Source organism: Bos indicus x Bos taurus, chromosome 5 (genome assembly GCF_003369695.1).
Source record: "Bos indicus x Bos taurus breed Angus x Brahman F1 hybrid chromosome 5, Bos_hybrid_MaternalHap_v2.0, whole genome shotgun sequence".
Taxonomy (NCBI): Eukaryota; Metazoa; Chordata; class Mammalia; order Artiodactyla; family Bovidae; genus Bos; species Bos indicus x Bos taurus.
The window spans coordinates 112596934-112609835 of record NC_040080.1 but is presented as its reverse complement, the minus strand read 5'-3'; the positions used below and the strand labels follow the sequence as shown (position 1 = coordinate 112609835).

At 35.9% G+C, this 12902-nt stretch overlaps 1 protein-coding gene across 4 annotated transcripts in view; it reads left to right on the top strand.

Moving 5' to 3' along the window:
• The window catches only part of NAV3 (neuron navigator 3), a 382845-nt gene that overhangs the window by 293089 nt on the left and 76854 nt on the right, over positions 1 to 12902 (top strand). For all 4 annotated transcript variants that reach the window (XM_027543298.1, XM_027543301.1, XM_027543299.1 and 1 more), the window contains exons 19-20: positions 4124 to 4312; positions 6833 to 6885. In XM_027543298.1, the coding sequence (XP_027399099.1) occupies positions 4124 to 4312; positions 6833 to 6885 (242 nt within the window). The remainder of the gene's footprint in view (positions 1 to 4123; positions 4313 to 6832; positions 6886 to 12902) is intronic.

Sequence of the window (12902 nt, the reverse complement as noted above, 5' to 3'; positions counted from 1 at the left end):
TCAATTTGATCATTTTTTTGAATAATCACTAAGATAAGTGATTATTACAAACACTTAAGAGTTGCAGTAACCATGCTTTTTATTCTTACCCACTAAAAATATTAATATTGTATATAAAATTTGTGGAGATATTACTGTAAAAATCACATATAAAAAATAAACATTAGAAATTTAAGGTCACTACGATTATGTCATTATTAGTAGACTACTGTGAGCTACTGCCGAAGTCAGCTCTGGTTTGTATATGGTTTCTGGCATGATAGCTATAATAGAAATCATTCCTCTCCAAGAAAGCATTACAGAATATAACTTACATAAACAGATTATTATTGGATACAATTTTATTTACTATTGGTCACAGTCCTTGTGAGGCATCCCATAACCTAGTGAGACATTGTCATAGTCCCATGGGTGATGACAGTTGCTCAGATTCTTTTTCACCTTGCCTCAAGGGTTACCCTGTAGAAGCATTACTATCAACATGTCACTTTCAAAGTCTACATATTTGATGGGATCAGACAGTAAAGAATCCATCTGCAATGCAAGAGACCTGGCTTCAATCCCTGGAGAAAGGAATGGCTACCCACACCAGTATTCTGGCCTGGAGAATTCCATGGACAAAGGAGGCTGGCAGGCTACTGTCCATGGGGTCCCAAAGAGTCAGACAGGATTGAGTGACTTTCACTTTCACATAGAGTGATGTTTAAATACCTTTGTATGGGAAGTTTCTTTGCATTTACTCCCAAAGCTCCCTACACCTTGAATGCCCTTCTACTCCCTCTCCATATTCACCCTTAAGCCATTCAGGATTAAGCCTTTTCTTCTATACTCAAGGAAGAGTAGGATCTCACAGTTGGAAGAAACCTACATCTGATTCAATTTGAATCTGTTATGCAGGTTCCTGTGACAGCTCTAGCTTCTCTAAACCCACCAATGACAAACTACCTATATCTAGATATATTCCACTTTTAAAGTTCTTTAAATGATCAAATAAACATTTTCTGAATCTCCACCTAGTTCATAGTTATATTCCCAGATTTTAAAAAATAAAAGTAGGTTGCATATGACAGCTTTTATTAGAAAAATATCATAAACTCATTAGCTAACATGTCTACGGCAGCAAAGTCTGGAGTCACTTGCTGTATTTAAAAACCCACTCCATCTTGCTGTCAGTTCCTGTTCTCAGATCATCACATATAATTTAATCGACATATAATTTAATAAAAACAGTGATGTTAGTATGATATATAATTTAAGGCAAAGCCAGTAGCCCTCTTTTTCCATAATATCTTGTCACACCTATATCTTGCTTATTAGAAATGTTTATATGTTCCCTGGCTTTAAATGGATCTTAGAGTCCATTTATTTCATTTTTTTTTAATTTATGAAGAAACTGAAGGGTAGATATGGAAATATTTGCCTAAAGCAAGTAGAAAGCAAAGCTACCACTACATGCCCTGTACTAATTTGTGTCCCATTACAGAAATTCTCTGTCCATCATACTTTTGTCTCCCATTACATAGCTTTTCTCTGTCTCTTTTATGTTGTTAATTTGTCTACCTCTCAGTCACCTCCTCTAGAGGTCACTCTTGAAACCAGAGATCTTGCTATATTGATCTTTCTATTCAACCATGGTAACAAAAAAGCAAACCTGCTATAGATTTAACTAACTGAACATTCTTAAATAGAATGAATATATTTCCAATGGAGAACCTATCAGAAATGCTTCTAAATACCCATATTCCTTTTATTTTTAAAATATAAAGCACAGTTTAATGAATATTTCCAAGTGAACATGCATGCAGCTCTCATTCTGGTCAAGACAGGACATTCTCAACACCTCAGAAATTCCCTTCCACCCATCTAGCAACCCAGCCACAATCCATGCTTCCCCCAAAGCCAGCTACTATCCCTATGTCATTTTTAACATCAGAGCATAACTGCTTTATAACGCTGTGTTTCTGCTGTACAACAAAGTAAGTCGATTACATGTGTACATGCATCCCCTCCCTCTTGAGCCTTCCTCCTAGTCACCCCCATCCCACCCGTCTAGGTCACCACAGAGCACTGAGCTGAGCCTTCTCCTCTACAACAACTTTCCCCTAGCTAGCTATTTTACACATGATAGTGTATCTATGCGGAGAAGGCAATGGCACCCCACTCCAGTCCTCTTGCCTGGAAAATCCCATGGACGGAGGAGCCTGGTAGGCTGCAGTCCATGGGGTCGCTAAGAGTCGGACACCGCTGAGCGACTTCACTTTCACTTTTCACTTTCATGCATTGGAGAAGGAAATGGCAACCCACTCCAGTGTTCTTGTCTGGAAAATCCCAGGGACGGGGGAGCCTGGTGGGCTGCCATCTATGGGGTCGCACAGAGTCAGACACGATGGAAGCGACTTAGCAGCAGCAGCAGTAGTGTATATATGTCAGTGCTACTCTCTCAATTTGTCCCATCCTTCTCACTCCAAACCATTCCTTTTGAAATCTGTCCTAGTCCTCATTACTATTTCATTTTGAATGAGCTAAATGTTATGTTTTGAAATTATATAAGGAGACTTTACCTGGATATATCTGCAACCATTTTGTAAGAATTTGCACAAAGTCAGTGAATGAAGTGTGTTTCTAACCTCTCTCTCTATATATATATATGTATTAAAATGATGCACTTGCAAATGTATTCAGTACCTCATTCATTTAGCAAAAAGTCAATTCATACTGTGAACCTAAGATAGTAAGATTTACTCCCGTTCAGACACCTTAAACACACACATTCGAGTCTAGAATGTCCTTTGGGGTATCTGTTGGTTGTCTTTAGCAATCACTGACTTGTCACTGCTGACTGAAGGAATGTACCTGAAAGATCTTTCTTTAACTTCTACTCTCTCTCTCCTTTCTTTCTCCCCCGCCCCCCTACTTTCCACCCTTTCTTCCCTTCTCCCAGTGGGTTGGGGACTTTGCAAATCCAAAGTTTCTTTCTTTCATTATTATATGTCACATATGCACACATAGATATAATTCTAAGTCTTAAGTTACTTTTCTTGGTCTTATTTTACTTCAGTTCACAACTAGCTCTATCAGATTCCTTAATACCTGTAAAATTTCCAGCATAGTACCTGGCAAATAAGAGACAGTCTTCTAAAGTTATCTCATAGTATATATGCCCCATATTTTACATTGTTCTGAGATTCAGCAATTACATTAAGAAATGTAGTGCCTATGTCAAAGAAAAGAAATAACAAGTTTTGAAAATTTATCAGACCAGTTCTAAGCCAAAGACATAAATTCTCCAAGATTTTGAAAGTACTCAGCCATTCTTTTCATATCTTAAATGTCTCCTGCCTGCTTCCTCATATGTCTATAACAACTTGTATTTCTTAATTATGAGCATTTATGATAAATATATATCTTAATTTTTCTGTTTTGCTTTTATTCCAAATTTAAAGCAATATTGTTTTCCAATTCAGTCAACCACATATTTCTTTAAATTAATGACAATTAGTTGGCCTAAAAACTTGAATGTTATTAGGACTATTTGGCAGTAGGCACTGGGTAAATAAATTCATGTTTCAAATTACAGACTTAAGGTATTGCTTGAGAAATACAAGTTTGTGACTTTTGACAGTCTCACTGTGACATTCTCATCTTAGATACAATGGAAAGTAGTTTTAAGTGATTAACGTCACAATGAGCTGTGGATAACCATGTACCTTACATTATATTTCATTTTTATTTTTCTTTATTATAACCTAACTCTGACAATAGTGATAGTTCTGATTATGAACTGACAAAAATTTAGAACTCAAACTGACTGAAAGTCTTTGGTTGGAAGCTTCATACACGTTTTCCTAGAAAATTTAGATTTCTTTTTCTCGAAAAATAAATGTTCAGACTCTAGGAAGACAATTTTTTCTTCATAATGGGCAGCAGAAAATACCATATCATTTCTAGGAAAAAACAGTAGAGGTGACTTGATGGTTTTGTTTAATATTGCTTTAGAAATTGACATGCTGCTTCCCATGAAAGTGCTAGAGAAAAGAGGGACTCCACTGTAACTGCTATTGAAAATTTCAGAGGCAAACTTCCAAGCCCCGGAATAATGGGCTGTGTGCACTTTGTTTTCCAGTGAGCCCAACCAATCTTTCTCAGTTTAACCTTCCTGGGCCCAGCATGATGCGCTCAAACAGCATCCCAGCCCAAGACTCGTCCTTCGATCTCTATGACGACTCCCAGCTTTGTGGGAGCGCCACGTCTCTGGAGGAGAGGCCACGGGCCATCAGTCATTCAGGCTCATTCAGGGACAGCATGGAAGAAGGTAGGCGTGGGGGAAATAAGGATGAAGCTGGTTAACTCAGACCTGAAAGCTATCATATCACTCATGTCAAAAGAATGCCTTCAAGAGTAAATCAAGTAGGCTAGTTCCATTTCGGGAGCCCTGAAACTTGAAGACATTTTAGTCTGTATTACCTTCTGTTTCGTTATGCATTTGGAAATATGACAGACATAGTTTAGATTAATACTTGGCTATAGAACAGTTCAGAATAAATCTCGTGTCCTCCTACACAAACCTGGGCAATTTTAGAGACTATTTGCTTTGGTTTGCCAAATATCAAAGTGAATGTTTCATTTGACATGTTGGTTAAAAACCACAAAAGATACATAAACCAGAAAAAATCCTCATATGAAACAAGCACATGCTGCCAACGTTTATTCTCAGAAACTCCCTCTGGTGTTAGTTTTTATTATCATATCATTTACGAATTCCTAATACACCTACATTTTGCTTTATAAGTTATATTTCCTTTATCTGTCACATTAAAATTCTCACCTGACCTAATAAGTGTCTTTATCATTGTAAAATTCTACATGAGCACTTTATAACAAATACTCTTTGAAAAGCTCAAGAGGCTTAATTGATTTTCCAATGTATATAATTTTCTAAACTGTATAACCCCAAATGTGAAATTTGATAATAATATTTGAGAGATTTTCCTCTTTGATTTAATGAATTTGTTTTTAAATGCTCACAAAGTAAAATTGTGACACACATTTTATTTTTTATATAAATTTATTTATTTTAATTGGAGGTTAATTACTTTACAATATTGTATTGGTTTTGACACACATTTTATAAAGCGCTTTTCGTTAAGAATAAAACAAAGGTAAACATCGAAGTCCAAATTCCTTAGAATAAAATCAGAGGCAGTCAGCTATACTATCCTGAGCTTAGTAAGTTTCTATAACAGAAAAGACTCGATCTTGAAACATACTGGTCATCTGTCTCTTTGTGGTATAAACTTGAGAAAGTTTCATAACTTTGTTACGTCCGATTTCTGCGTCTGTAATTTCTAAGGATGAAAACACAGTAAAGAGCAATTCTGTTCCTTTATTTTTCCCCTTCCTACCTTCTTATTTAAAGCATCTTCTGACTAAAATTGAGGCAGCTGTGAAAATTGATGGTCTTCAGGTCATCGTTGTAGTATGTTTATTTACCAGGTGATTACTAAATCAGTTGACTACAGTTGCCACTGCCTTTTGGGATATTAACCAAACCACTGAATTCACTGTGACAGATAGTGAATTCTACCCTGAGAGCCTCCTGATAGCTGCAGATGTAGACAAAATTTAACAAATCTGAAATGTAAAGTCGTTGCATTTCTAAAATGGTTCTACCTCTCTCTTCACAGATAGGCCTTTTATAAAAAAAAAATACTGGAAAAATGATGTACTAAACATGCTCATGGCTTTCCATGGTGTTTCCCTGGCAGAGAGAATACTGTTTATATGCTTGGAAATTCTGGCCTTCCTTTATGTGGATAAATAATCTGACCTTATAGCTCTCAAATTCATCGCTTTATTATCATCCCACCTGCTCTCCTAGACCTCTCCAGACCAGGTGTGAGCACCCCTGGGGCTTGCTTAGTACCCAGTACATTGCTCTCGATAGTATCTATGTGGCCCCGTTGTGATTTTGTTTTTAGTCACATGTATTTCTATCTTTTTGAGCTCTGAGAATTGTGACATTCAGTGTTATAGTCCCAGCATCTAGCAAGCGCCTGTCACATTGTGTGTACCCAACTAATGTTTCTTTAATGGATGAATAAGCAGAAATAACTGTATATTATCCCATGAAAAGAGGAAGAACTTTTCTACAAGTATAATTAAGCACAATTGTATCCTCCTTTGAGCTTAACACCTTGGACTTGCAGAAGTAATAAATCATTCTGTTAACTGATCAAGATGATATTTTTCTACACCTCCCCAAAAGACAGTATAAAATTTCCACTCTTAATTTCTAAGAGACACCTCCTTGAAATAAGTACTTTTCTATTACTAAAATTATGAAGAAACCATACTTCATTTAAATGAGTATAATAAGCTCATCACAGATAATGTTGAAATAGCTTATTTCCCTGAACGTATATGGAGAAAAATACTGAAAATCAACCTATGTTGTATAAAAAATGAAATAGAATAAAATACATAAATTTTTTTATAAGTTTACACTTTCATAGTAACTTAAGATGTCCTTGATTTTCGGATTAATTATTGTGTGAGAGCTTGCTCTGGTTTGCAATATGTGCCTGGCATACTAGAAGGGCTTGCATTTGTCAATTCTTCTCTGTACGTGATGGAGGAAGTACTTCAGGGGACAAGTATGGAACCTTTCCATGGCTCAACCTTTGGATCTCTAAAAATTAACAGCAGGCTTGTCCTCAGATTCTTATGTAATTTTTTATTTCCTTAACCACCCATTCTTCATTTTTCAGTAAAGGCCTGGTGGTTCTGAACAGAAATCATTATTTTACCTCTTCTTCTTTTTTGCTTTCTTCAGTTCATGGCTCTTCATTATCACTGGTCTCCAGCACTTCTTCTCTGTACTCCACGGTAAGTGTTGGCTGTAAAAAAACGTTTTGCCTTCACCAATCTTTGTTAAATAGGTTGACATTTACACAGAAGTTTCACAGTGACATAAAGGTGTACTCTAAGCTCTTGCATATCCGCTAAGGAGGCAGGTACTCTACCAATTCTTCTATAACACACTTGTATTTGTAATCAATGAGTGGATGAAAAACTGAACTTCATAAAATCTGATGGTTTATGACTCAAAACCCTTAAAACCATGTACTATTCTCCATCATAACTTTATCATACTGATCACTTTTCTTTGTTTGGTTCTCTGACTGGTAATTGTTTTATGGCATTTTCTTCATTTTCTTTTTTTTTATTTTTTAAGTTCATTTTTTGAGAAAATTGTATTAAAGGGTAAAAGCCTAAAAGGCTTAATGAATTTTTAAACTAAATCTTCTGAAAGAGGGTGATTTTTAAAACTTAATTTCTTAAGAGACAAATGCCAGTATATCAACTTATTTTTCCAGTGTGTGAAATATATTTTGTTTTTACAAGTGTAAGTTTTCTGCCCAGTTACTATAATTTCATGCTTTTCTAAAAATTAGCCTACAGGGAGTTATGTTTTACAAAAAAAATTCCTTCATCCTAAGTATATTTTAGTTGATGAATCTCATTGAGGCTTGAACATTATGACTAACCCCTAATTCATATTAAAAGTTCATGAAAAGTTCAAAAGCCTCAGCTGTCACCAAGTAATTAAGCATTAAGGGCAATACTGATTTTTTCATTCATTTGCATTAGTTCAAATATTATGGCCCTCTTATATACTTATTGCTTTAGAAAGTTCCTCAAGATCAAACTATCATTGGCAGAGGCAATATTTTTCTTATCATTTCTCCTTTTAATGACTAAAATTGTCAATAGATCTAAGAATAATTAAATTACTGTTAGTGTTTAGATAAATCTACTGTTTTGGGCAAATGGAGAAAAAAGTGAGACATGTTAAAATGTATTGGAAACAAACAAACAAACAAGCAAAATATGTTCAGATGTAGTATTCCTCCTGTTGGGTCAATACCACTGCTTGAGGGGAGGTATATTCTGAATTGAACCCTTGCAGTTGAAGTCTCTCTATAAGATCAAAGGTGCAGCATCATTGTCATCATATTTTAAATTATACAGAAGCAGTATTTGGATAAGAAACCACCTTCATGTAGCCTGAGAAAAATTCAAGAAGAAAAAAAGCATGAGCTGAGGAAAAACAGATGGCTAATTAGTATACACAAGTCCAATAGGCCTTTCTGTGATAATAAAAATACTCCATACCTGTACTAGATAATATAGTAACTTCTAGTCACATGTGGCTATCGAGTATTTGAAGTGTATGTGGTATGACAAAGGAACTGAATTTTTAATTTTGCGCACTATAAATTTGGGCTTCCCTGGTGGCTCAGATGGTAAAGAGTCTGCCTGTCAATGCAGGAGACGTGGGTTCCATCCCTGGTTCAGAAAGCTCCTCTGGAGGAGGAAATCGCTACCCACTCTAGGATTCTTACCTGGGAAATCCCACAGACAGAGGAACTGGGGAGGATACAATCCATCGGGTTGCAAAAGAGTCAGGCACGACTTAGTGACTAAACAAAAACAACTTTAAATTTTATGGACACATGTTCCTGTGACTACTATATTGGATATTATAGGTTTACAGGAGATGTCAAAATAACAAGGGTAAATTAGAAAGTATAATGGGAAGTACTGCATTAAGAGTACAATATGAAGTAGGAAGAGATGAAAATAAAGAGACTATACACACATGTTTATGTGATAAAATAGATGCTCATGTTAAGTGTGAAAATAGTGGATTAGGTGATCAAAACATGAGAAGGTGATATTATTCAGAAATGAGGAAATTTAAATAGCTTTATTGGAAATGATGGAAATTATATACTTGTACTGATAACCTTAGACAATTCAGATAAATGCATTTTTAGTGGAATAATGAAGAGAAAACTCCAGATGATGAGTCACTCTGTCTCCAGTGCTCCATTACCAATGCACTGAGATTTAACTGGCAAAGAAAAGGTATCTGTGAAAGTGTTTTTCAAACCAGGAAGTGAAGAATCAGTTTATCATTTTTTTCCATGCCTCCTTAAGGATTGTGGATAAAGATTCAGTTGATTTACATTTTTGACATCAGAAAAGTTGCTCAATTTCTTTGGACTATACCTGTAAAATAAGTTGGCAAAGAGCAGCCAGATCTATTTGGTCTGTTCAAGGGACTTCTGCAATTATTAGAGAAGAGGGTCATTCTATATCATTAATTACAAAAAAAAACTGTAAACTTCATGGGAGCACCATTGATATCATAGTCTTTGTGAATTGCACCTTTTGAAATTATGCCAAGTGCACGTAATACAGTTGTGCATGATATTCCTTCATGAAATAATTAAGGAGTTCCCTGACAATCCAGTGGTTAGGACTCCACACTTGCACTGCCAGGGGCCTGGGTTCAGTTCCTGGTTGGAGGACTAAGATCCCGCAAGCCAAGCTATATGACCAAAAAAATAAAGAAAAGAAAAAAAAAATTTTTTTTAGAAGATTGTTAGACACTTTGTTTTATTAGGCAATACACTGTTCTTAGGAACCAGGGATAGAAACAATCTTTGATACCATCATTTACACAATTTATCAGATTATATTAAACTAACAAAGATGACATTTGCCTGTCAAGTTACAAGTACAATAAATCCAATTGAAAGGATTCTTTCTTCACATACAGCTTTTGAAGTCTCTACCAATTATAATTTGGTGAAATTTTCAAAAGTATCTTGTTATAAAGCTGAGTAAATCATCTTTCAGAATTTTTGAGCAGAAAGATCCAGTGAGATTACAAACTGGTTGAAAAACACAGACTCAATCTGACCCACCAAGCTGTTACCCTTGGCAAACTTTGGGTTTGTGTGTTTGTTTTTAATTCTAAGCCGACACCATGAAATATGGAGTTTTACATGAAAATTCTAATTTCTAAGTTCCTTTTGAAAGTAAGTGGAATATCTAGCAACATGGAGATGAAATTCTTCCAGGTTTACGCATGCTAAATTGTTTCAGTCGTGTCCAACCCTTTGCGACTCCATGGACTGTAGCCAGCCAGACTCTTCTGTCCATGGGATTTTCCAGGCAAGGATACAGGAATGGATTGCCATTTCCTTCTCCAGGGGATCTTCCTGACCCAAGGATTGAACTCACATCTCTTACGTCTCCCTCACAGGCATAGGCAGGAAGTCTTTACCACTAGTGTTTACAGCATCACCCCTTTAAGTGTTGTGTGTGATCTCATCACACAAGATGTTAGTGTGATCTCAGACAAGACCCAGCCTCCACCGATTCTTCTCTTGCTGACACTGAAGCTGATTTTGCATTGTTAGTTATTATTGTGCTTTTGCATTTCTTGAAGAAAAGAAATAACTCTGTAGTATCCATATCTTTATGAAAAGTGGGGGGAAATAGCCTAGGAAGGCTGTGTGTGTGTGTGTGTGTGTGTGTGTGTGTGTGTGTGTGTGTGTTTTAATACCCAGGGCACTTTTTATTTATGTGTCTAGTTCTATTAAGTATTTAAATTTTTTATCTTTGCAATAGATGTTTTCTGAGTGGCTGTACATTAAAAATTGTATTGAACTGGTTTTGTACTTTTAATCTACTTTGTATTGATTTAATAAGAGTGAGGGCTGTGTTAGTTCTTTGTGGATCCCTTCAGCATATTTCCTAACACACATCTAATAATAAAGCAAATATTTTTTAATTAATAAATTTGAAAGGATGAATGAATGGCCAAGAAAGGCCTACAGAATAAAGAAACATCTAATATATATTTTATTTAGGCAAGATGTTTTATACTGTTTACCATCCTTGAGGACATTGAGCCAGCTTCAAAACCATTATTTAACACTGAGAAGTAAATCATGTTTCATCATATATCATCAATCTATACCTAAACCACCAAAAGAAATATAATATTAATAATCTGGCTCATTGCTTCCACTTTATGGTAACAACTACCAAGTATTGCTAACCAAAGCATATGAGAGAAAGCAAAGATTAAAGAAAAAGTTATGAAAAATCAGCAAACAAAATGATTCTATACAGTATGCATATACATATATATAATTAATATGTAATAGTTATGCATGTAGTTAGTGTATGTAACTTATTCAGGGTTTTTTATTAATAATAAAAATGTGATGGATTTCTTTTTAGACAATTTTTGTAAATAAAATACAATGCTCTTTTAAACATGCAAAGTACTTACTGAGCGTCAGTTCTGTATAATCCTAGCAATCCTAAAAGCAGGATTTGGACAGAATAAACTGGCAGTAAATATTCAAAATACCAGGGAAACCAAATAGGGTTAATCACACCATATGTGTCAAGGTAAACAACTTCCAACTTTCTTTCTGTCTATGAAATTGTCTTAAAATTCCAATATATGTCTGATTCAAAAATCAAACTATATGAAACTTTGAAATTATTATAATTTTAAAATTTTGAATTTTTACTTAAAGATTCACTTAACTTTAAAATAAATTTGAGATGTAAAACATTAAAGCTTTATGTCAATGTTTATTTTTAAAACAGTTTTGTTATAAAGGCTATTGGGATTCTACTAGGTAACTACTGTTTATATAACCACTATCTTACTAAGTATTCAGTTCAGTTCAGTCACTCAGTCGTGTCCTACTCTTTGTGATCCCGTGGACTGCAGCATGCCACGCCTCCCTGTCCCTTACCAACTCCCGGAGTTTACTCAGACTTGTCCATTGAGTCGGTGTGCCATCCAACCATCTCATCCTCTATCATCCCCTTTTCCTCTCGCCTTCAATCTTTCTTAGCATCAGGGTCTTTTCCAATGAGTCAGTTCTTCGCATCTGGTGTTTCAGAAGTTTCAGTTTCAGTATTAGTCCCTCCAATGAATATTCAGGATTTCCTTTAGGATGGACTGGTTGGATCTCCTTGCAGTCCAAGGGACTCTCAAGAGTCTTCTCCAACACAGTTCAAAAGCATCAATTCTTCAGCACTCAGTTGTGTTTATAGTCCAACTCTCAAATCCATACATGACTACTGGAAAAACCGTAGCTTTGACTAGATGGACCTTTGTTGGCAAAGTAATGTCTCTGCTTTTTAATATGCTGTCTAGGTTGGTCATAACTTTTCTTCCAAGGAGCAAGTGACTTTTAATTTCATGGCTGCAGTCACCATCTTCAGTAATTTTGGAGCCCCCCCAAAATAGTATGTCACTGTTTGCAATGTTTCCCCATCTATTTGCCATGAAGTGATGGGACCAGATGCCATGATCTTAGTTTTCTAAATGTTGAGTTTTAAGCCAACTTTTTCACTTTCCTCTCTCACTTTCATCAAGAGGCTTTTTAGTTTCTCTTTGCTTTCTGCCATAAGGGTAGTATCATCTGCATATCTGAGGTTATTGATCTTTCTCCTGGCAATCTTGATTCCAGGTTGTGCTTCATCTGGCCCAGTGTTTCTCATGATGTACTCTGCATATAAGTTAAATAAGCAGTGTGACAATATACAACCTTGATGTACTCCTTTCCCAATTTGAAACCAGCCTGTTGTTCCATGTCCAGATGCAACTGTTGCTTCTTTACCTGCATACAGATTTCTCAGGAGGCAGGTCAGGTGGTCTGGTATTCCCCCCATCTCTTGAAAAACTTCCCAGTTTGTTGTGATCCACACAGTCAAAGGCTTTGGCATAGTCAATAAAGTAGAAGTAGATGCTTCTCATAACTGTCTTACTTTTTTGATGATCCAACAGATGTTGGCAATTTGATCTCTTGTTCCTCTGACTTTTCTAAATCCAGCCTGAACATCTGGAAGTTCATGGGTTATGTACTGTTGAAGCCTGGCTTGGAGAATTTTGAGCATTACTTTACAAGCGTGTGAGATGAGTGCAATTATGCAGTAGTGTGAGCATTCTTTGGCATTGCCTTTCCTTGGGACTGGAATGAAAACTGACTTTTCCTGTCCTGTGGCCACTGCTGAGT